The sequence below is a fragment of the Blastocystis hominis genome, assembly GCF_000151665.1.
Source record: "Blastocystis hominis, Singapore isolate B (sub-type 7) whole genome shotgun sequence assembly, scaffold_15".
Classification (NCBI taxonomy): Eukaryota; class Bigyra; order Opalinata; family Blastocystidae; genus Blastocystis; species Blastocystis hominis.
In genome coordinates this window covers 205,022-226,545 of record NW_013171822.1, presented here as the reverse complement: position 1 = coordinate 226,545, position 21,524 = coordinate 205,022, and the positions used below count along the sequence as shown (strand labels likewise).

The window sequence follows — 21,524 nt, the reverse complement described above, 5'->3', positions numbered from 1 at the left end:
AAAGGCTGCACAAAGCTGATTGATAAGCTCTACACAGCTTCACAATGAATTCAAGTTTTCATTTAACAATACTCTTAAATGGATCATTTCCAATATCCTTATTTTTGACTTCGCATGTTAAATTAGCAAACAGAAGATGTTACTATTTTACTCGAATCCTTTTTCTATTTATGTATGCCGGTATGGAAATATCGAATAAAAATACAATGATTTATTACTATTGATAGTAAGAACAGGGTACAACACCATCCTTGTTTTCCATACAATAAATAATCATACTCATTAAAATAAAAGAAATAGAGTGTGTAAATCGAGCAGGAATCATAACAGGAATCTGTGTTATAAAGTGATTAAGCAATTTTAATTATATATTGATACAAATATTCTGTTGTTGGTTTTGTAAATGATACTACTGACAAATGTTTTGTTGACGGTTTTGATATTCACTATGTACAGGGACGGGTTTAGGCAAAGAAATGAAAGTGAATAATTGGATTTCACTTATAATGAGTAACAGAAAATATATTGTTTTGCAACTCAATAATGGAGTCTTAGTGGCTCTAGATTATCTAGTAAATGATGAATAATTAGTAAAAATGTTAGGAAAACATCAAATTGGTACTATTTCATATAATGAAGAACAATCCATTGTAGCAGTAGAAGAAGGAATAGTGGATTTGGATCATGGAAGTCGATTTGAAGGATTGGTATTAACAGAAATAAACAAACATAAAGGGAATGCCATTTGTAGCACATCTATTGCAACAAACGAACTGATTCATTCAATGCATAATTAACTGAAATTGTACAAATTCAGATCGAAGATCGAAAGTTCAAATTCTTTTCCAAAAAAGTGATGAATGATCCAATCAATTACAAATAATAGTTTGTTGTTAGAATTCATGACTATGTCTATTTTGTTAATCTATCCCGGAACAGCAATAATCTCCATTCAAATTTTCCTATGGAAACGAAGATATCCTATTCCTATCGTCTGTATACGTCAATACAACAGTTCTGTTCACATACCAATCATATTGCATGAGAATAGGTTAGTAAGTGATATGGTGTAATGTCAACGTGTATAGAAACCTTCCAAAGAAAAAGCGTGGGTTTTTGGTTATTATTGCTTCATATTATGTACATTCATTGTACAACTTCGATCCTTGTTTTTCATACCTTTTAATAGAAGAATCACCATCCACACCCATTTGCGTACATTCCTATGCCATATGTGCTCACAGAATCATTATCAAGTCCGCCAACACACCAATTTCCAACATTCACCAAAAGGTTGCTAATCACTGAGACTGCTATTTTCGAACAAAGAAAATGAAACAGAAAGAGCGCAATTATAAAAAGAAATGTTCACCTTGAGAAATATACTCACGATCAAAAGAAAGAGATTTCTCACTGTTTACGATAGGACCATGATTCTATACACCATTAGACAAGCAATAAGAACAATACCATTGTGCTGTTGTAATAGTAGCACGCGCGACCAAGAATAGATTCGATTGGAAGGTATCCAAAGGCTTTACTATCGATACCACCATTCATTGTTTCTGAAGAGACCCAAACTACTGACTTTTGAACATCTGATACATCGGAAGTGATTTGTTTAACCCTTCGTACCAATAACTTGCCCTTTTCCCAAGGGTTCTCACACACGACAAGATCTCCAGGAAAAACGGTAAGAGGAGACGGGTTGACTATGTTGCGCGCAAGAAGCTGCAAGATAAGCAGAAACGAACATTGTTTACTCGTGTGTCGGCATGTCCACGGTAAATGGAAGGGAAAGCGCGAATATTATTTAATTTTACAATGGCAGGACGAAGCCACCTCATGAAATAAGTGTACAGTAAAGAAATGGTGGAGAACCAAAAGTAGAAACGTGGAAGAATCAGTTTTGTGTTTTACCGCGTAGATCAAGGAGTTGACAAGCGCAAAAGTGTTTAACAAAGAGAAGAAAATCGCGCAAATCAATTACAGTAAAACACCAAGCAAAAGAAAGCAATGAACCAACAGAACTCGCAAATACTCACATAATCGCATACTGATGGAATACCCAATAATCTGGGAATAATTAATGATAGCAAGCACGTCGCAAACGACGAATAGATCCACTTTCGATGGAGGCAGCGGGAGTCCCACTGTAGGGCCCTAATTCCTGACTGGGCTTCATTATCTTGAACTGAACCTCGATACTGTCTTCTTCGGGATATCGAGAATCTCTATATCGCGCAGGCCCTTCAAGCTGCATCTACGCCTAACCAGAACCACAAGTGAGATACGCTTGTGTAGGCAACCTCGTACATGCGCTGTTTTAGGAGCTCTCGGTTACAAGAGAGGGAGAAATCTGGCACCCCATCCTCCCAATAGAAATTTCTCGCCAGTCTTCTCAACACAATATCGTCTGAACTTGAGGAACTCGCAGAGCAAGTGGAGCTGCTCAGACTATCATAGAAGTCGTCAAACTCATTGTAGAAGATGAACTTGTCCATCCCGGAACTAGACTGAAAAGATACCAAAGATTTTGTTCAAATATAACAGGATGGCCGTCAGAATAATCTCGGAAATTTCTGTGTGTAATACTATTCTTTTCTGTTTGAGACTTTTTAATCTGATAATGCAAAATTGCTAAGAGAAGTGAGAGATATTCATTGGTGAGCAGGCGAATATAAATCCATCTTAGCTGAAATAGAAACATGCTTCGAGAAGTCGTGACTATTTTTGGAATTCCAATCAATTGAATCTCTTTCACACTATTCTATGCAGGAACAGGTATGCAATAGCTTGTACGATTCACAAATAAGATTGAGTGTTATTGCGACATTTCGCGAAGTCTTGCTGAACGAACTGCGGCTTATGCAACGATTCGCGACTCTGTATATCGCTTTCACATTTTACCAACTAGTTCTCTCAAGGAGCGTTGTCCATGTTGACTTTTGTCGATATGTGCCCTGAACTCAATTCAGAGAACGATTCTATACGTAGACGCTCAATAAATCTTCTTGGTAAGTTGTTATCTGACACGACGTTGTTTTTTGACGACCAAACGGCGCAAGTGTTTTTTGATTTTTTCTACAAACGGCTTGGGGACGTAGCAGTTGCAGAAGAATTGTTAAAGGCGATGAACTCTCTGTATGAGAGATTTCCTGCAGCAATGAGCGTTTGACTTGTCTATTGATCTCATTGGATAGAACTCTGTTCTTCCTTGCATCCAATATCTTGCCAAAGACATTCGTGTGGGAACCTTCAAATACTCCTCCCGCAAGCTCGTATACAATCTGCTTACCTCCTTTTTCACGGACCCTCCATCCTCACTTCAGTCACACGACGAAGAGATCGGAAGTTCCGTAGTGAATGTACTCATCCCCTTCCCTTCTCTCTCATCTCCAGATCATCGAAAACGAGAAGGATCCCCGCGGTGTAGTTCAGGTCTGCCGCCTCCTCCACCTGACCCTTCTCCACTTCCCGCATCTGTCCCCCAACACCCTCAACGACCTGGAGATGCTTGGCATCGGCTACTTCCCGGTCACCTACGTCACGCCTCCGCTCGTTTCCGGAAACATCGATCTCGTCACCTCCGTATTTCCCTTTCTTTCTCTCCCTCTCTCCCTCAGGACGCCGTCAAAACCGCGGTAATCGAAGCCATCACCTCGATTCAGCGCTGCACGCCGCTGCTTCTCCCCTATCTGGAGACCTCTCTGCGCGACACCTCGCCGAATTCGAAAGAACAAGCCGCTCTGGCGCTGCTGCGTCTCATCGAGAAGCACGGCTGGAGCCGCGCCATGACTCCCGACGCCGCCATGACCGACGCCGAAGCCGACCGCTGGAGCGACCTCATCCTCGTAGGGTTTCCACGTTTCCACCATTCTAGAGCGAGTTCGTGGAGGCGCCCGCCAAGTCCACGCAGGAAACCGCGCTGCTGCAGGTGATCGAGCGCGTGACCCGCGGGAGCGAGCGGGAATGGCGGGAGCGCTGGGCGGCGCGTGCGCGTGCGTTCGTGGAGAAAAACCCGGTCAATGGAGAAGTGGAGCACTGGACGTGGGTGCTGCGGTGCGCCGCGCTCGCCGATCCCGCCTTCTTCGACCAGTATTCCCGCGATTTGTGGAACTCCATTGCCGCCACCGAGAACCGGGACATCGCGTAAACGTGGAAACGGGGAATCAGGGGTAGGAACAGCCTGCTGGCGGTGCTGCTGCAGGTGTTGCTGCCGCATTCCGTGGAGGAACTTCGACATGTCCCCTTTTTGGAGCAGATTGGGGACAGGATTGAGCGGAGCGTGTCCCAATTAACGATTCTGTCGTACCGGTCGCTCCCGAACGACGCGGTTCCGTACATATTGGTACATATTGTGCACAATGTCCCGATTATGAATTAGGGGTCCATTCTGGTCCATGCTGCATTACCCGTCAATTCGTCATCGAATTCGTCATCGAATTCGTCATCGAATTCGTCATCGAATTCGTCTGCTCTGCCTGCCAAGTACATCGAAGCGTTTCTCTGCTTGTCGAAAGAATCGCATGCGGATTGGATGCATGTCGTCGAGGTCTCCAAAAATTCCCCCGTTTTCGGGCAGATCGCTCACACCTTGCTGCGGTTATTGACCGAAAAGGAAACGCGGGTTTCCCGCGAAATCCGGGACCTCTACCTCGCGGAGCTCGTTTCGGCGGGCGTTTCATTGGAGAAAGAGGAGAAATCGCGGGAAGTGTGCGAAGCGCTGCTGGGCCAGGCGGTCCGGTCTTCCGGAAATGCAAAAATCGGGGCTATTTTGGATTGGCTGGAGGGCGTTTCGTCGGATGAAGCGACGTTTTTCGAGCTGCTTTTTGGAATCGTGGAAACCAGGGATCCGTCCACAAGGGGGGAGTTTCTGGACGCGCTGGTTCTCCGTTTCCATGATTTAATGAAACCGTTGGAGGAGTTACTCCGTTCCGATCCCGTGGAAGTTGTGCATCGGAGTTTCCACGATTTCCCCGATTCCCCGGTTTCCCTGTTTTTGGAGCGATGCGCGTTACTGCTGTTCCCTTCGAATCGAATTCCTTTCATTCAGAGCTTCATTCCATCGATGTTCGAGATTCCCGCGGAAGTGGAATCCCTCCCGAACTGGTGCAAAACGCACCGGTTCTTCAAGGAAATCGAATCGGCCGGCAGCCAGAACCTCTTCCGCGAGTAGCTTGAAAAGAAGGAATGAATGAATGAATAGATTGATGAAATCGGACCTTTTTTTGCCACTCCAAAAAAAGTCACTTCTTTTGGAATGGGGTGTTTTGTCCATCGAAGCAGAAGGAGAAGAAGAATCAATACCCGATCACCTGCTCCAGTTCGTGGCCTCCATTGTCTCTGAGGCCTCCTTCACGATGAAACTCCCCAAGGAATTTGTAACGCCCATCATAGAGAAACTCCTCCGCGCGGGGACTGCGCCCTGCATGGAGCTGGCCTTGAAAATCTTGGGATCCCTCAAGGACGTTTCCTTGTCCGCCCTGCAGCTGCGGTGCATTTTGCTCGTAGAATTCCATCGAATTCCATCGAATCTAGGCGCTCCAGCGGCAAATCGCGCTGATAACCGCGCTTCAGCAGCTCGACCGTTTCATCCAGTGGAATTCGAAGAACATGGTGGACGCGCTGGATTCCGTCGTGACGTCGCTGCTTCGTCTGGTCAAGGAAACGCCCTCGGATTGGCAGAAATCGGGGCTTTTTTTGCACGATCTGCCGGCTGTTCGGCTTCTGAGTCTGCGCGTGCTGCGGCGCATCGCGGATTTCACGCTGGCGACGGTGCTGCCGGTGGCGAATCGCGTGTGTGGGGAGCTGCGCGATGTGCTGGATGACGAGCAGCGAGCGATTCGGGAGTATGCGGCGAGGGTGAGGAATCTGTGGCTGATGATTCATTGAGGAAGTGGGTGGTTTATGGAGTGCGTGTTTGTTTGAATAAAGGGTTGGATGGGATGGGAGTGTTGGGTGAGTATTTTGCGATTCAATTCTCTTGCTTTCAAGATTATTCTATCGAGATACACACGTCGATTCCCACAACTATTCGATTCGATTCGATTCGATTCGATTCGATTCGATTCGATTCGATTCTTTTATTTTTCATTATTCCCTGTATCATCCCTTCCATCGCTCCACATTCATTTCGCTCCAAACAAACAAACAAACAAAAACAAAAACACCCTAATACACACGCATTTACAGTCATCCATCCATCCATTTCCCCTCGCAAATCAACTTCGAATCAACTCATGTACATCAAATAAATCCGTCAGACTGGTTATATTACTCCGCAATTCTCCGTCTCCACTCTCCTTCGAAGGCGTCGTTTCGCTATTTCCGCTCTCCGAGCCCTTCACACTCTCCTGCAGATTCACTCGAACCCGCTTGGACCGCGACTTCCTCTTCGTTTTCGAGTCCAAATCCAATTGTTTCATTTCCTTTTTCGTTCGCTTTGGCGCGTAAGTTCCGAACGGCCGTCCAGGACCTCGCTTCGTTTTCAATTCGTCCGTAAGCTTGACTCTCTCATTTAAATCTTTCGCAGTAGGGATACATCGAGGAAGATACGGAGTGTCGTCTAATTTGAAGCGATGATCTTGACGACTCAAATTTCCGTTTTCCTTCAAGATTGATAAAATACGAGACCCATATTGACTCGAGGCCTGCTCCGGATTGACAATTCGCATGTGAGGACAAAGCACAATTAACCCTGCCCTACTCCGTTTGTTTATCAAGTTTAGATTGATATGCTGCTGGTATGTCGCCTCCAGGAATGAACGACAAACCGTGTATTGGCGATATATCTTCTCCATATCCGTTGCAGCTTGCTTCTTCTTTTGAACACTTGGAGGCTTATAAATCTGCACTACGTCATCCGAATCACTGTCGTGAATGTCTTTAGACTCGTACGAATCGTGAAGTTCGTGTAGATCGCTTAATCCCGTATTTCCGGACTCATTATCTGCAGTCTCTGCTACGATCACCTTCCCTGCATTCTCAGCAGCCATCAGTTGTTGGTAACTAGACATGAACCTAGAGAAAAGGAAAAACAGTTTGTCAATCGCATCATCCACTTCCTTCCCATTATCTCCGCAAGAAAGGACTTGCATCGAACACACAATTTTGGAAATCCTCGCCTTCTCGCTTTCATTTCCCTCAATAATCTCACTTCGTATCAAATCTATCCCATTGCTTAGAGAACTCGGGAGACGATTCAATCTCTAAATACCATTTCGGATAGAAAACGAAACTCCCATGAACGCATTTCAAGTAGCATTATCTCTGAGATCGTAGTGTTTGGTATGGATCGTTCGCATGCTCTGAAGGATTAGAATCGAAATGAGCAAATCGCCGCTTATAGAAACTCGTGGTAGTGCAGATCCTTATTATGCTTTTCGGGAGTTCGTGCTGAATATCATTTCTGATCGATAGTGAAATAGATAGCTCGCTCTCTAAATTAAGTAATAAATTTGAAGCATGGAGAAGAGTTGTGGAGAATGGAGATACTGCCCGTGATCAGAAGTTCAGTTCGCTCAACCGAAGTATTGGCCTCTTCCCCTCTCTCAGAATAGGCTTGCCCAAGGAAATTGAAAAGCTGACCAAGGAAGTCCGCAATGTCGAGAAGACGGTTCTCTTGGTAGAGGAAAACCCCGCGAAATATCCGCATATTGACGCTGTATTCTGCCATTCTCTCAACTCATGCCTTAGCGCGAGCTGAAATCTCGCCGTAGCTTTATCAACAACAGCCTTGCTGTACGCGCCGATTTCCACCGCATGATCCATAGGAGCTGAAGCGCATGTCCGACTTCATGCGTTCTCCGCGTGTGCTTCAGAAGATCGAAGCAGATCAGCGCAAAGTAAGCAATTCGGACTCTAAACAACGAATAGATGCTCGCGGCGCGCAAAGCCACCAGTTCCACGATGAGTGCTCGTGATTACGCGAACAACGCGATGATAAAGAACAATCAAGCGCTGCAATCGGTAGGACGCTCCATGAACATTGATATACAGGAATATATGAAGAAACAAGATCAATCATTGGAGATCTTGGCGGACGGCGTGGACCGTCTGGATAACATGGCGAAGGGAATCGGAGACGAAATCCGACAGCAGGACGCGTAGGATGAGAGGGCGATGGCGATGCTGATGTGTAGACTGCTGGATACGCTGGATACGGATGTGTCGGACGCGCAGACGCGATTGGGACAGGCGAGAGAGAAGATGCAGAAGCTGATGAAGACGAATAATAAGTGCGAGTTTTACTCGATAATTATCTTGTTCATTGTGATGGTGATTATGATTTTCTCGCTGTTCTAAGGAAAGAAGATGGAGAAGAAGAAAAGGAAGAAACACATTTGCTGGTGGATTGTTTGTTAAAAAAGAAGTGTCGAGGCACATTTTTATCATGGTGCAGCGGATGAAAGCCCCTGCCGCTCTATTTTTGCTTGTTTTGCTATGTATTGCGTTTTGTAGCCAATTCACTGAGGAAAAGTTCGTTTTTGATCATTCAGGTTAGGAGTGTTTGTTTGTTCCTGATCTAGATAATAATAACTGTTTTGTTACCATTATCCTTGATACCAATCGGACAAATCTGCCCATAATGGAGGCCCAGTCGATTTCGACATCTTTCTGTCAAATTAACTATTTTTATATCATTTCTCACAATCTGGTGTATAGCGAAAGTTTTACCGAGACGGAGTCTCAGATACACTACCCCTATATCATCCGAACCAATTATCCGGATAATGGTTATTTTCCGTATATTCTTTCGCTCCTCCGCAGCAGTAACTACACACTAATAATAAAAGACGAAGGATTCGAAGAAGGATTACCCGATGGGAGTTGGATTGATGAATCGATTGCATATATGTCTTCCAGACCTTCTTCCACCATCGTGTCATGCGCCTCCCCTTCTATGTTTGCTCGCTGGAGGCAGGTCGATGGTTGTTTGCTCATGCGTTCGATCGAACTTCGAAAACTGATCATTAACACCGAATTTGAAAAGAACGAACACAACCCTTTCCTCTACATGGCCGCGGCGTTCCGCTGCCTGTTCCACTCGGAAGTTCATTTCACGCTTTGCCCCACCTTTAAAAAACAACAATCGTCTTCTTTACGCTTTCGAACGGAGCGTCTCGCCATCGACCCCCACGAGCTCTCACAGAACTGCAAGCGCGCGCTGGGCCTGCAGCACGTAGTGTGCGAGGGGCGACGCAAGCGAGGGCGGCAAGTGAGTCTGGTGCTGTCGCAGTACAAACGCCGCTATTACGACGAGCAGATCGAAGGAATTCTGGAGAGCTCGCTGCCGTTAGGCGAGGTGGTGGTGTACCAGAACGGCGTGTTCGTGAACTACGAAGAGTTGTTTGAGCGGTTCCCGTTCATTACGCACATCTGGTCGGTGAATTGGAACTCGCCGTTCTTTTTGCGCCATCTGATTCCGTTGATGTTTTCTTCGTATTACCACATCGTGATGGACGATGACATCATCCCGTCTCGCTTCACATTCAAACGTTTAATCGACGTGATCGACGCGTACGACGCGCCCACCGGCGTGGGAGCGCGAATCATCTCGAAATCGTACTATCCGGTCGCTTCGTACGACATGTTTTGCGTCGATTTGTTTGTCAACAACGATACCATCCCCGTGGATTTCGTGATTCAGGTCTATGCGCGAACCTACATCCAGGCCAAAGTGTATTGGCGCTATCGGCCGTATACGCATCGAAACGGCGACGATATTCATGGGTCGTTGTCGTGGTTTATGGAGTGTCATCGAAGGCCTTATCGAACGTATTTCACCGAAATCGGGTCCTATAAGAACTATGGATCGGACGCTGTCGCGTCTTACTCTACGCGGACGCATCAAATCGTGCGGCCACAGACGTATCGGAGCTGGCTGATGGCGGGGTTTAAGGGAATGAAGGCGGACACGGTGAGGGTCGGGTTTCCGTACACGAACGAGGAATCGGAACGATTGTATTTGGAGCAGAATCATAAGTTATGTTGGTGTGTTTGTTTTTAGGAAAGGATGAGAGGGGAGAAGGATATTTGGGTGTGAATCAATGATAATAATAGTGATGATGATGATGATAGGGAGAGGGTTCATACATGAGTTTTAGTGTTGGAGAAACTGCAATAAGGATCGAAGGGATCCTTGTATTCGCCATTCTATTATTTATTTTCATACGCCTACTACTACTACTACTACTACTACTACTACTACTACTAATGATAAGAGTATTAACATAATATTGCTTCAAACAAATCAACCAACCCAAATATGTCTATAACAAACATACAATAATATCAATAAAAAAAACAACAACTCCCATTATATTTATATATCACTACTTCGCATGAAATCCACTCGGCTTCATCGAAATAAATCGGTCATAAGCGTTTCGCCGGCTTCGCGTTCCTGGCCGACACGCCAAGATCCAGCTTAAAAAAAACGCGATCAGCACGCTCGCCAGCGCCATCAACACCCATTCCATCGGATTCCGACGAAACTACCTCAAAACGTGGAACCGTGGAACCTACATCCGGAAAAACGCGAATAGACTCGATCTCGGAGAGCTTCATCGGAATTCCAGAAATACCCTCTAAATTGACGATGGCCGAATCCACGGTGTCCAGCGCCTTCTCCCAGTCTCCCATCGAAATATACAGCGAAACATCCACCAGCTGGCGAAACTCCCGACGCCAACCTACGCCTCATCCCCGCGGGGAGGGTCTACGCTTGCAGAGCTCCACGTAGAACCGCGGCAAATAGAGCGAAGCGAGGTCCAACCGGTAATACGACGTGGCTTTCTGGTATCTGTACAGTTGTTCGCGGAGCCCCTTCATAATCAAGGACAACTGGGAATGCGTCATCACGCGCTGAATCAACTCTGGGCGTTACTTTTTCTCCGACGGGCGTTACGTCGATGGTAGTTCGTGAATATCATGGAATTACTGAACGCGCTGAGCAAATCCTCGCTGTTGGAAATCCGGAAATCCGGGGAAATCTGGCGTTTCATCGGATCGTAGTGTCTACATGCCATCCCCGCGGTTATTGTACAGATGAAGCGGAAGCAGCCCGAAGACGATTCCCGCCAATTCCTGCAGAATTTGGCGGCGACTGTCCATCGGCGAAAACTCCAATTTCCCGCGGTTACACTCGATCTGCCGCTTCGCCTATCGATGAAACTCCCTCTCCAGAACCACGGTTTTGACGCCCCGAGTTTCCACGCTTACCACGATTTCGTCGAAACTCCCGGTGGTTTCGCCGTTGTCCAAGAAAACCGCGGAAGGCGATGGAATACTGATCCTACGAAAAACCCGCGATTTTTGGAATTACACGAAAACGGGGATAACGTTGATCCTGCCGACCGTGGAGTGTTTTAGTGTTTCGGGGACAGCATTAAGGCCCATTTCGGCCCAAATGGCCGCTTTGTGGAGGGTTATCAATTCCCGCAATTTTTTGAAATTAACCACGGTGAACATGTCGTCGTGGCGATCCGTGTGATTGGTCGAGCGCAGCTCCAGACTCTCCGTCAACAACATCGCGAAATTCGGCGTTTTGGAGATCGGAAAATAGCTCGTATTTATGGAAATCCGTTTCTGCGAGGGAAAAATTCGCTGCATCTGCTTCGCCTGCGCCCGCCAAAACTGGCTTCGCTCGGTCTCCTGCGTCGCCATGAACCCGTCGAAGGAGTTTCCCTGCACCTCCAGAACCACGGTGAGCACGTGGACCGCCACCACGCCGAAGTCCCAGCGGATGCCGTCCAGTCCCGCGGTGAAGAAGACGTTCTGGCGGAGGTCGGGGAGCAGCGCGTAGGACACGGCGTCGTGCAGAATGCGCGCGATTTCGGGGAGAAAGGAGGGGTTGAGCACGTGCTTGTCCCCCAGGGACATTAATAATTGGGGGTATTGGACCATTTTGAAACCCTCGTTCGGGACGAAACGCCCGTAGGGCGAGGAAACCGCGGTAAGGTCGAGGAAGAGGAAGGACATGGAGTTGACCTCGCTGAAGAGGAGGGAGGCGAAGCAGGAATTGGCGGTGGAGTTGGAGGGAGAATAAGTGTAACGCCTTTTGGCGGGAAGCGAAGGATTGAGGACGTAGACGGTGAAGGAGACACTGCTGTCGTAGAGGTCGTTGGCGAAGATGGGGTTGAAGAGCGTGGAGGGGAGAACGGTGAGGGAGGAGTTCGAGGATTCGATCGCTTTGCTAGAGAGATCATGATTACAGGAGATCGGAAAACTTGATTTCTCGCTGGATGCATTGGTTGATCAGCTCGCTGGAGTGCGAAACGCGGTAACTGATGCTGTCGTATATTGGCAGAGAGTAGACTTTGTCCCCGTTCGCCACTTTGACTGTTTGGTCCGTTCTATCGGTATTACCTTTTAATGCACATCCATTTACCTGCCCAACAATTCCATATACTCTTGCAGCAAGGAATCGGACAGAAAGACGTTCCCGTTCCCATTTCGTCGGAATCCAACCAACTTGATATCCACGAAATGGCTAATGCGGATGGACGACAAACTGTCCTGGAGAGATTTGATGGTAAAGTCCTCGGTTCCCTCCGCGTCCTTCTCAATCGCTTCCTTATCTTCCTTCTATCCATTATTTTGGAGAAACAATCAAAATACAACAAGGTTGTCCAATCGTGTCTGATACAACCGTGCTTCCGACTCCACACTCATAGCAATCGCGTATTGCACAAACAACAACAAAAGGAACACACAGAACCCCTTCATCCAATTACTTTGGCAAATACAACCCTCTCCTCTCACACTGACTTCCATACTTGCTCACCGACATATACACCGGATCTCCCATCATTCCCATCATCGTACTGAACGTGCTGCCCTCGGTCCCAATCAATCGGCTCCCCATCGACCCCACGATCATATCCACCAGCAGCCACACGACGCTCGCTTCCTGCACTCCCACCGGCTCCTTCTGCCCGGGCAGCCGCATGCTTTCATCCGAGTGGCCCGCCAAAATCGGCAGCGAAAAAACCCGATCGCCCAACGCCTCACGAATCGCCAATTTAACCGCGATTGCGTCGCTCGCCACGAACACCATCGCGTTCGATGGAACCGACTCCACGCACGCCACGAACTCCTGCAGTTTCCGCGGGGGAAGGAACTCCCGGCTGTCCACAAAATCGGCCAATCCGCTGCCGAACCGCGCGTGAACCGCGATTAAATTCGAAAAACGCGCGAACGGCGGCGTGTGGATGCGAGGTTCCGCGGGAATGAGCCGTGATCGAAAGGGCTCGAGCACGCAGTTGACGAGGTCGACGATGTGCGGACGGAATCGGATCCCCGTTTCCACGATTCGTTGGGTCAATTCTTTGACAAGTTGATCGGTGTGGCGGAAGTGGTTTTTGAGGCTTGAGAGATAACCGCGGGAGACGAGGGTTTTCACGTTCGCAGGGTTGTCGAGCCAGTAATAATAATAGAGACAGTTTCCGTCGAGAAGGACCCATGTGTCGTGATTAAGGTAGTCGCTGAATTCACGCTTGGAAATGGCCGCGGCGGCGTGGCGGAATGCCATAATGTGGCGCATGTCGCCGTAAATGTCACGCATCCAGCATGACTCGGAGATCATTTGTTTGGAGTGGAGGAGTTTGAAAACTGGATGTAAAGGAGGGAGGAAGTGTGTGGATACGGGATTCGTCGACAGAGAAGACGGGAGCGTCGTCGCTGCGATGAACGTAGAGGTTTTTATCAATGGAGTTGTCGAAATCTACATTCGACTCCGTGAAAATCAGATTGAACAAATGAGAGGAAGATGGAGCATTTCTGCAAGAAGGACCGAAGAGAGGAAGCTGTACAGCTGGTTGGCGACTCCTCCAGAAATGTGACGGTACACGATGGCTTTTTTATACTTTGATAATCGTTTAAAATCACTCTGGTTACAAATATGAATAGTAGTATCACGAATTGTTTCCTCACTGCTAATTTTGCATGCACTAAGATCAACTTCCGGTTGTAACGCCTTCTACATATTAACTGCAGAAATTGATAAAATACCAGTTGATTTAACATATCGGTGTGATTTGAAGTTGGAAAAGACAAAAGAGACATATCGATCGGTCTTGCATGTACCACATTGTTCTTAACTGGCAAAGCATTCGATCGGTACATTGAAAAGGGAACCACAGCCCTATAAACTAAAAAAACGTTTTTCTTGTTCCATTCCACTTCACATATAAAAAGTATGACGAGTAATGGTACAAAAAAACAAAAAGAAAGACTTTTCATGTTGCACAATGAAAAGAATAAAACAATAGAACTGTTATCGTCAAGAGTAAAACAATGGTAATATGTGTTATGTTATTATTATTATCCTTAATAGTATTATTATTAGTACAATTATATGAATTATTGTTATTCTTATTACAACTACCTTCCGTAGTATACGATGCTAGAAACGAAGAAAGAACCAAAAATACGAATCAAGAAATTCTTATCCAGAGAAACTTCAATACGTCGGAATCATTCAATTTTTACCACAGAACATAGTTTACGTCATTCTTTCGAGAGTGAATCCACATTCAAAGAATCATGCCGTTTTTTGGATTGCACAAAATTCAAGTCTTATTTTTGCCTTCATTAAGTCATGATCGAAACAAAACCTGTACATAAGGAGAATAGCCTTTTACAAAGAGGCATCTTCTCCTCTACAGATTTTGCAGCATTCCAAAAAAGTCAGGTATTCGTTTATTACAGCAATCATGATCACCAGGAAATCGAGCAGCTAAAGAAATTTATGAAGATATGCGTGGAAGCAGTCAAAGGAAAACCGATTTCCTCACAGAAAGAAGTTCCGGATGTTTCCCCCTTTTCAATCACGTCATGACTAGATTGTAAACAGAATGGTGGAAGTAATGCAAGAACTGAACACATGGATAGATGAGATTCCTCCCCTCGTTCAACCATCTCGCTTTGGAAATAAAGCGTTCCGTATTTGGTTCGACCGTTTATGCAATGTATCCTATGTCTGCCACGCATGTCTGTTCAGAACTCCGCTTCTCTCGTCGAGAAGATCGTCGGCGCCGAAAACTTCGAAAAATGCAAAGAGCTCAGCGGATATCTCGAGGATTCCTTCGGCAATTCCCAGCGTGTCGACTACGGAACAGGCCACGAAACCACCTTCTTCGTCTTCCTCTGCTGCCTCTACAAGGCGCTCGTTCTCCAGCGCTCCGAACTCCCCGCCACCATCCTCCTCGTTTTCCCCGCGTATCTGAAAGTGTGTCGTCACCTCCAAACCGTCTATTGGCTGGAACCCGCGGGATCGCACGGCGTGTGGTGTCTGGACGACTACCAGTTGCTTCCGTTCGTGTTCGGCTCGGCGCAGCTGATCGGTAGGCGGCTCGGGGCGGTTCGGAGGTAGGGAACGAATCGATTGGGCCGAAAAGCATTTTGAATAAAGAAGTGGTGGACGCGAACTCGACGGAGTACATGTATCTGGAGGCCATCAAGTTTATTTGCATTGTTCGCGTCGGGAAAGAGCTTTATCGTAGACGAAAACGGGGCCGTTGCAGGGACACAGTCCCATTTTGTATCAGATCGCGCAGATGACGTCGTGGAGTCGCATTAACATCCACCTGCAAAACTACTGGGCGCGCGAAGTGCTGGGGAAGTTCCCTGTGATGCAGCACTTGCGTTTTGGGAAGCTGTTCCCCATGAGCTGGGAACCCTCGGTAGACATGTCCAGACGCCAGCTGGAATACGTCCAAGCTCCGAAAGCGGACGCGGAGCAGAAAGTTGGAAGTCATCAGAATGCGGGAAGATCGCACATGGCCGATGGTTTCCAGGCAGAGTTCACAACAATTCGCAAAATGTGGCGTGTTTGTGGAACAAACAAAGCAACCGAGGTGCTGCAGGTACTTCAAGAGTCTCTCTTTGATATACTCTCGTCCATAAGGATTGTAAGAATTGGTTTCCGGATTGTACCTAAAAATTGACATATCACTCCTAAGTCGGTACACAAGCATATTGCATTCTTCAAACGAGTCAAGCTGGTTATAGATATCGCTAACAGTGTACGACAACTTGGGCTTTGCGGGATTTAAGTTGATCAGCTCCCTCTCAAAATAATCGATCAAGACTAGAATCATCATGTTACTGGATAAACTACACTGCATGCACTGGTTTACGGTAGGGAAATCCCAGTAGGAACGACTCGCAGCGCGACCTCTTTGAATCAGCAAGATAGTGTGTCTCCCGTTAGTAGCCTAGCGTTCACTTGTGAAAGGAACCTCTACCATGATCGAAATAAACTCTTCTGTCGCAAAATGCCAAAAATCGCGGGAAATTTGAATTTTCATGTGATGCCACAAACAAACAAAACGAAAAGAAGGAAAGAGAATAAACAAACAGAAACACTTTACAATCTCAAAGAGTAATCGTCTTTAGATCCATATACGACAGTTCACGATTCGCTTTTAATTCCGGAGACTTTCTCCGATTCCTTCCTCGTTTCGAGTTCAAATTATACATCACGGCTCCTACGATCACAATTCAACCCGATTCCAACCCATCGACGCAATGATGATGCCCATCAAGTTCGACACGGAGAGCGTCTTCCCGAAGTACGCTACCGACGCCAGAATGATGGAGACTCGCTTGAACGTGCTGCAGATCGAGTACGAGAGCGAAGTCACCAATGACATGGTCTAATGATCATGCGCACGTTTTTTGTTTCCTACATAATACGACGCGATGGACGACGCGTACTGAATAATCGAACTCAATACGAGATTGCGGACATTAATGTTCCGATATGTCCCCATTTTGTACTCATAAATAAGGACCATCGGGAGCAAAAGGACCCAACTGACGGATCCGTTGCACCAGTGAAGCTACAGCCAATCAAATGAGCCAAACGCGCGATACGAAGTTTTTCTCCATGCCCATGCGCATCAACATCTTCAGGTAGACGCTCTGCCAGACGCCCACGATCGTGGAGACGAGCGCGCAGACGAAGCCGATCGAGTTGAACCTGGATGGCAATCCCACGGCATGTCTACTCCAATTCGTTGACAGAGGCGTATACAACGCCGAAAACGATGGGAAAGAGAGAAAGAATGGTTCGCTGGTCCACGCCCTCGCCTGTCCAGAGGTACACGATCAACACGTTGAAAAAGGGCTGGAGGGCTTTCACTGTGTGCGTCAGAGAGGCAGGAATGTAGCCGTAGCTAAAATAGGTGAGGAGCTTCGTGGTCATCATGGCAATCGCCAGCGGAAGAATATAGCGGATAATACTCCAAAAATTCATATTCTTAACGTAAAACCGCATTTCACTCTTGTGGAAAAACGCCATGTTTATGACTACACTCGCAAAACACGAATAACGGGATACTATCGCAAAAGGAACTAATAAACACATGGGCAAAGGTAAGCGTTAATGGAAAAACGTGCTCATCTCCACTTATTAATGACTTGTTCACCACCGTTGACAATATGGAGGATGAGTACCACAAACTAATCGCGACACAAGTCTACAGTCTATCCCTTTTTTAAAAACAACGTACCTTAAGAATTAGCACAGACTGGTTTTTACGTTTATGTGCATCTAGAGAGTACTTGCTGTTGGCGTCCTCATATTTATCGATTTCTATATCCTGCAGACTCTGCTGATCCATTTCTAGATAACGAGAAAGCAGTTACAAAGGAACCGCGGGAATGGGAATTTGATTGCCAACAAACAGAAAAGTCTCTCTCCACACTATAAACGCGATAATTCTGGTACATTTTGGTTGAAGGTGTCTTGATGGAAGCGACCTGCGAAATACTCTACAAGCTGGTTGGGTTGTGGAATCGCCATACTTGTCTACACAAGGGGCATTTTCTCTTTGAAATCTGTTTATACAACAGTTTGGCACAGCTATTGCAGTATCCACCCTACCATTTTGATTTAGAACGCTCTAGTACTTACATGGCCACAAGGAAGCAGCACAGTGTTCTACAACATGAAAGGCAACCTTTATTTCCTACTGCCAAGTTTGTCATACAAATGATGCACAACTCTTCGTCTTCATTGTCAGTTCTATCGGCCTTTTCTTCTTGTCCCACCTCTCTGACCTCATCTATGATACAAACACTGGATGGAAGCGGGGCGAAAATCTCAATCTCGTTCCTTATCAAATACTGAGGTAAGTCCAACACCATTTCTTTCCACTGCCTTCCTCCAATCTCTCGATCCTATAGAATAGAGTCAGGAAATGCCGCCAAATCCTACTGCGATTTGGTGAAGAACATCTTCGGATGTTTCGGATCCAATCTCGATCCGTACAATGAGCAACGCAAACATGAGACCACCGAGAGTGAAGCACGCTATGGCTGCCATGTAGAGAACCTGCGAACAGGAATTCTGGGGGTGAGAAACGGGGAAATCGGAGAGAGACGTACCAAATTCTGAGTGGTCAAAGCGTCCCACCAAGCGATTTCGAGGCAAAGCGAAATGAAAACGAAGCAGAGAAGGATGAGGAAGAGGAAGAGGCGAGCGAACACCTCGATGACGCGCGCTGTCATGGACAGATTGACCTCGCCGAAGTGGCTTTTCCACAACCGATTGAACTAGAGAGTGAGCGAAGGGTGGAGTGGAAGTGGAATACTGGAGGGACGAAAGAGAAGAGAATCGGGAAGGTGCCGATCAGAACGATCGTCGTGAGGATGGTGAATAGAATGAGGGGAGAAAGGATGAAGAGCGCCTCGATCGTGGAGAGAGCTGCGTTTTCAAAGACACAAACGAACTCGAATACGAATCACGAGTTGACAGCAAAGAGTCGAAATCGATAGAACCAGCAATGTGCACAATCCGTAGCATACGATCTCCGTAATCACTTGGGCTTTGAACATGGTTGCTTTCCACATTAGTAAGCGATTCGGAGTTTCCTCGCCGCGCGTTTGATGCCAGCGATGCATGAACTGCGTTAGCTAGAATGTGTGACACAGAGAAGCAATGCGAATACGCCTTGAACACGCGAAAACATGAGCGGAATCGAGCAAACCCATCCAGCGAGAACGGGAATAAAGATTAGTTCTCCGTCACGAGTGAGGGTTCCAACAGAGAATAAATGAAATAGAATGAAGCTGAGACCGAAGCCCAGAAAGAAAACCACGCGACCAAATTGAAGGAAAAGCAGATGTTTCGGGATGGACCGAATCCGAATCAAATTGATTAGCAGCTTTGTAATCACGATGCCCACAGGAATGAGGAGCGTTATGGCAACGGGAGCATTGATTGATTTCCAGCTTGAAGCAGGGAAATAATGATTAACAGAGTAGGAGGAATCCAATTCATAGCGGAGTGTTAGAAGGCTCACGGAGATTCTAGAGTCAAATAGAAAGAATAGAGTAACAAAACGGGAACCACAATAAATGCGAAATAGTGGATCACGGTTTTGAGAAAGCTGTCGTCGATGGCTAGCCAATATGATAATCTCCCTGGTCTCATTAAACTAATGTACAAGCGCTGCTTCGATGAAAGATGGGCTATCGCTCAGAGAGAGGACTAGAGGTTACAATCCGTTTCTTCGGAAAGAAGAGCACGAGGAGAAGTGACGTCTTCTGTCAGTGGAGAGTTTAGGCTCATTACGACAAAAATAGACTATTCAAAACGATTGATCTTGTCAAAAAGGCGAAGATGAGAGGAATAATTGTGTTTTTTGTGAATGTGGGTTATCAGGTGGTATGTAATAATACGTAATATAAATTATGATAGTCAATAGACGGAAACCATTCCAGGTGTTGAATTCAGTATTTACCAACTCTTTCTAGGAATGTGGTGCTTTTGAATATCTACAACACTTCATTCTATTTTATTCTATCACTCAGAAATGAGAATAATCATGAAATGATTGATTGCCTCAGATCCTAAAAGAAAACCACTTCCATAATATTTTAATTATCGTCTTCCTGCAAGATCCACTTCATTTTTCAATAAACACAAACAATCAAATAAACAACACAAGTGTCATGTACACCTTATGCGCCTTTCTCCCTTCTCACTTCACCATCTCCAGGATTCCCTTTTCATACTACACACCTCACTCTCTCTCCTCATCCCCACATTCTCATAACTGCTCGTCTTCATGTACTCCGCAGCCAACCCCAGCAGCTTCATCCGCTTGTCTCCCTGCAGCATCGCCACCAATCGATCGTACTCCTCCGCCGTAATCTACTCTCCACACTCTCTCCCTCTCCCACCTTGCCGACGATCATCAGTTGCTCGAAGCTGGACATCAGCAGCGACGTGTACACCTTCATCAGCGGCGAGTTCTCCGCCACCTTCACTCCCTGCTTCGACTCCTCACTCAGACTCTCGTACACTCCCGGTAGAATCTCCTTCAGCTCCTCCGGGGTCGGTCGCTGCAGCAGTCTGCGTCAAATCCCGCGGGAATCCCTACTTCTGCTCCACCGAGGACTTCTTGAACTGCATGTCCAGCTTCTTCTCGGTGGGCTGCAAACTCGCAGCCATCTGGTCTATCGCTGAGTCCGTTTCCACGTTTCTACGTCCCATCATCTTGCCCTGCTCCATCAGAACGCTCTCATCGGGACGGTCGGACAGCGATCGATTCAGCTGCAGTGAAGGAAGAGCGGAACTAAAAACCTGGTCTTTCTTCATGTTGCGCTCTAACGAAGCGACGTTCGCGCGAATCGACGGGGCGATCGAGGGATTCACTGCGCGTCACACTCCGAGCCAGGAGATACTCTGAATACCCGCCTCGACGAGCGTGTTCATGTCCGAGCGCTCTTTCAGACCGCGGTTCACGGCGTCTTTTTTCATGTTATGCTCCAGTTCCACCATTCGGCTGGCCAGAACGCTCGAGTCGGAGTTGCGGAGGATTCCACGCTCCTCAAGGGCGGATGGATCGCTGCGGTGATCCAGCTCGCGATGAAGCTGAGCGATAAAAAACAGGAATAAGGGAAAGATACGGAATCCTTCTTCATCTCCTTTTCAACAGACTTCACACGAGACGCCAAGGAAGGAGCAACCGAGGTACCTATGGATTGTGGGTCGAAAGGCACGGATTACTGATAAAGCCCTTTGACTCCATCTCTTCCACAGAGTGGCGCTTCTCCAATTCTGCGTGTACCTACAAAATTAAATCAGATTTCGCAAGATCCATACAGAATCCTTCTTCATCTCTCTTTCAAGGTCATGTGCCTTGGCTTGCAACGCGGGAGCAATCACGGGTGCTGAAACATGAAACAAGACTATCGCACTCACCAGGACGCTCCTCAGGTTTCAGAGAAGATTCAAGTTTAGCAACACGCTGTTCCACTGTCTACAATAGATTCCAACAGAAAAACAGCACTTCTGACATACAAAAGATAGAAAATAAACAATAATGAGGAGGATATCAATCGTAAACTCGTGCGCACCAATATTTGAATAGAAAAAACAGTGAAAAGATGAATATCGTGTAATGAATCAAAAATTTGAATAGTATTGCAGTGCATAAACAAAGATAATACACTTCTATATCTTTTTTAGGAGTAATCCACATGAATAAACATAAACCGGTCTT

At 46.5% G+C, this 21,524-nt stretch overlaps 7 protein-coding genes; 4 read left to right on the top strand and 3 right to left on the bottom strand.

Moving 5' to 3' along the window:
- Positions 1 to 2,956: 2,956 nt before the first annotated feature.
- GSBLH_T00006361001 (uncharacterized protein) lies at positions 2,957 to 4,387 on the top strand (the record flags this gene model as incomplete). Its single annotated transcript, XM_013040474.1, has 6 exons — positions 2,957 to 3,172; positions 3,204 to 3,359; positions 3,403 to 3,591; positions 3,627 to 3,854; positions 3,884 to 4,152; positions 4,183 to 4,387. 6 exons carry the CDS (start codon positions 2,957 to 2,959, stop codon positions 4,385 to 4,387), a joined length of 1,263 nt encoding a protein of 420 aa, XP_012895928.1.
- An 814-nt stretch (positions 4,388 to 5,201) lies between these two features.
- Positions 5,202 to 5,916, top strand: GSBLH_T00001979001 (uncharacterized protein; the record flags this gene model as incomplete). XM_013040473.1 has 1 exon in its annotated part: positions 5,202 to 5,916. One exon carries the CDS (start codon positions 5,202 to 5,204, stop codon positions 5,829 to 5,831), a length of 630 nt encoding a protein of 209 aa, XP_012895927.1. The 3' UTR covers positions 5,832 to 5,916.
- Positions 5,917 to 7,245: 1,329 nt separating this feature from the next.
- Positions 7,246 to 8,307, top strand: GSBLH_T00006360001 (uncharacterized protein; the record flags this gene model as incomplete). The annotated part of the gene is made up of 9 exons (XM_013040472.1): positions 7,246 to 7,260; positions 7,323 to 7,360; positions 7,423 to 7,532; positions 7,563 to 7,666; positions 7,699 to 7,743; positions 7,776 to 7,847; positions 7,879 to 7,971; positions 8,002 to 8,108; positions 8,145 to 8,307. The coding sequence occupies 9 exons, from the start codon at positions 7,246 to 7,248 to the stop codon at positions 8,305 to 8,307; spliced, it is 747 nt and encodes a 248-aa protein (XP_012895926.1).
- A 6,554-nt stretch (positions 8,308 to 14,861) lies between these two features.
- GSBLH_T00001978001 (uncharacterized protein) lies at positions 14,862 to 15,567 on the top strand (the record flags this gene model as incomplete). The annotated part of the gene is made up of 3 exons (XM_013040471.1): positions 14,862 to 14,975; positions 15,008 to 15,350; positions 15,380 to 15,567. 3 exons carry the CDS (start codon positions 14,862 to 14,864, stop codon positions 15,565 to 15,567), a joined length of 645 nt encoding a protein of 214 aa, XP_012895925.1.
- Positions 15,568 to 15,582: 15 nt separating this feature from the next.
- Positions 15,583 to 16,316, bottom strand: GSBLH_T00001977001 (uncharacterized protein; the record flags this gene model as incomplete). The annotated part of the gene is made up of 5 exons (XM_013040470.1): positions 15,583 to 15,676; positions 15,706 to 15,942; positions 15,976 to 16,096; positions 16,127 to 16,223; positions 16,254 to 16,316. 5 exons carry the CDS (start codon positions 16,314 to 16,316, stop codon positions 15,583 to 15,585), a joined length of 612 nt encoding a protein of 203 aa, XP_012895924.1.
- A 1,146-nt stretch (positions 16,317 to 17,462) lies between these two features.
- Positions 17,463 to 17,633, bottom strand: GSBLH_T00001976001 (uncharacterized protein; the record flags this gene model as incomplete). XM_013040469.1 has 1 exon in its annotated part: positions 17,463 to 17,633. The coding sequence occupies one exon, from the start codon at positions 17,631 to 17,633 to the stop codon at positions 17,508 to 17,510; it is 126 nt and encodes a 41-aa protein (XP_012895923.1). The 3' UTR covers positions 17,463 to 17,507.
- Positions 17,634 to 19,955: 2,322 nt separating this feature from the next.
- Positions 19,956 to 21,281, bottom strand: GSBLH_T00001975001 (uncharacterized protein). XM_013040468.1 has 8 exons: positions 21,224 to 21,281; positions 21,125 to 21,192; positions 21,029 to 21,089; positions 20,929 to 20,996; positions 20,704 to 20,893; positions 20,603 to 20,673; positions 20,506 to 20,572; positions 19,956 to 20,475 (listed from the first exon to the last, which is right to left on the bottom strand). The coding sequence occupies exons 2-8, from the start codon at positions 21,137 to 21,139 to the stop codon at positions 20,396 to 20,398; spliced, it is 552 nt and encodes a 183-aa protein (XP_012895922.1). The 5' UTR covers positions 21,140 to 21,192; positions 21,224 to 21,281; the 3' UTR covers positions 19,956 to 20,395.
- Between the last annotated feature and the right edge of the window lie 243 nt (positions 21,282 to 21,524).

What these genes read in the sequence shown, in the direction of transcription:
- GSBLH_T00001975001 (XM_013040468.1), bottom strand. An exon ending in CGTCGAGGCGGGTATTCAGA is followed by an intron (nt 20,674 to 20,703) that starts GTATCTCCTGGC and finishes TGTGACGCGCAG; the next exon opens with TGAATCCCTCGATCGCCCCG. An exon ending in GCAGGGCAAGATGATGGGAC is followed by an intron (nt 20,476 to 20,505) that starts GTAGAAACGTGG and finishes ACTCAGCGATAG; the next exon opens with ACCAGATGGCTGCGAGTTTG.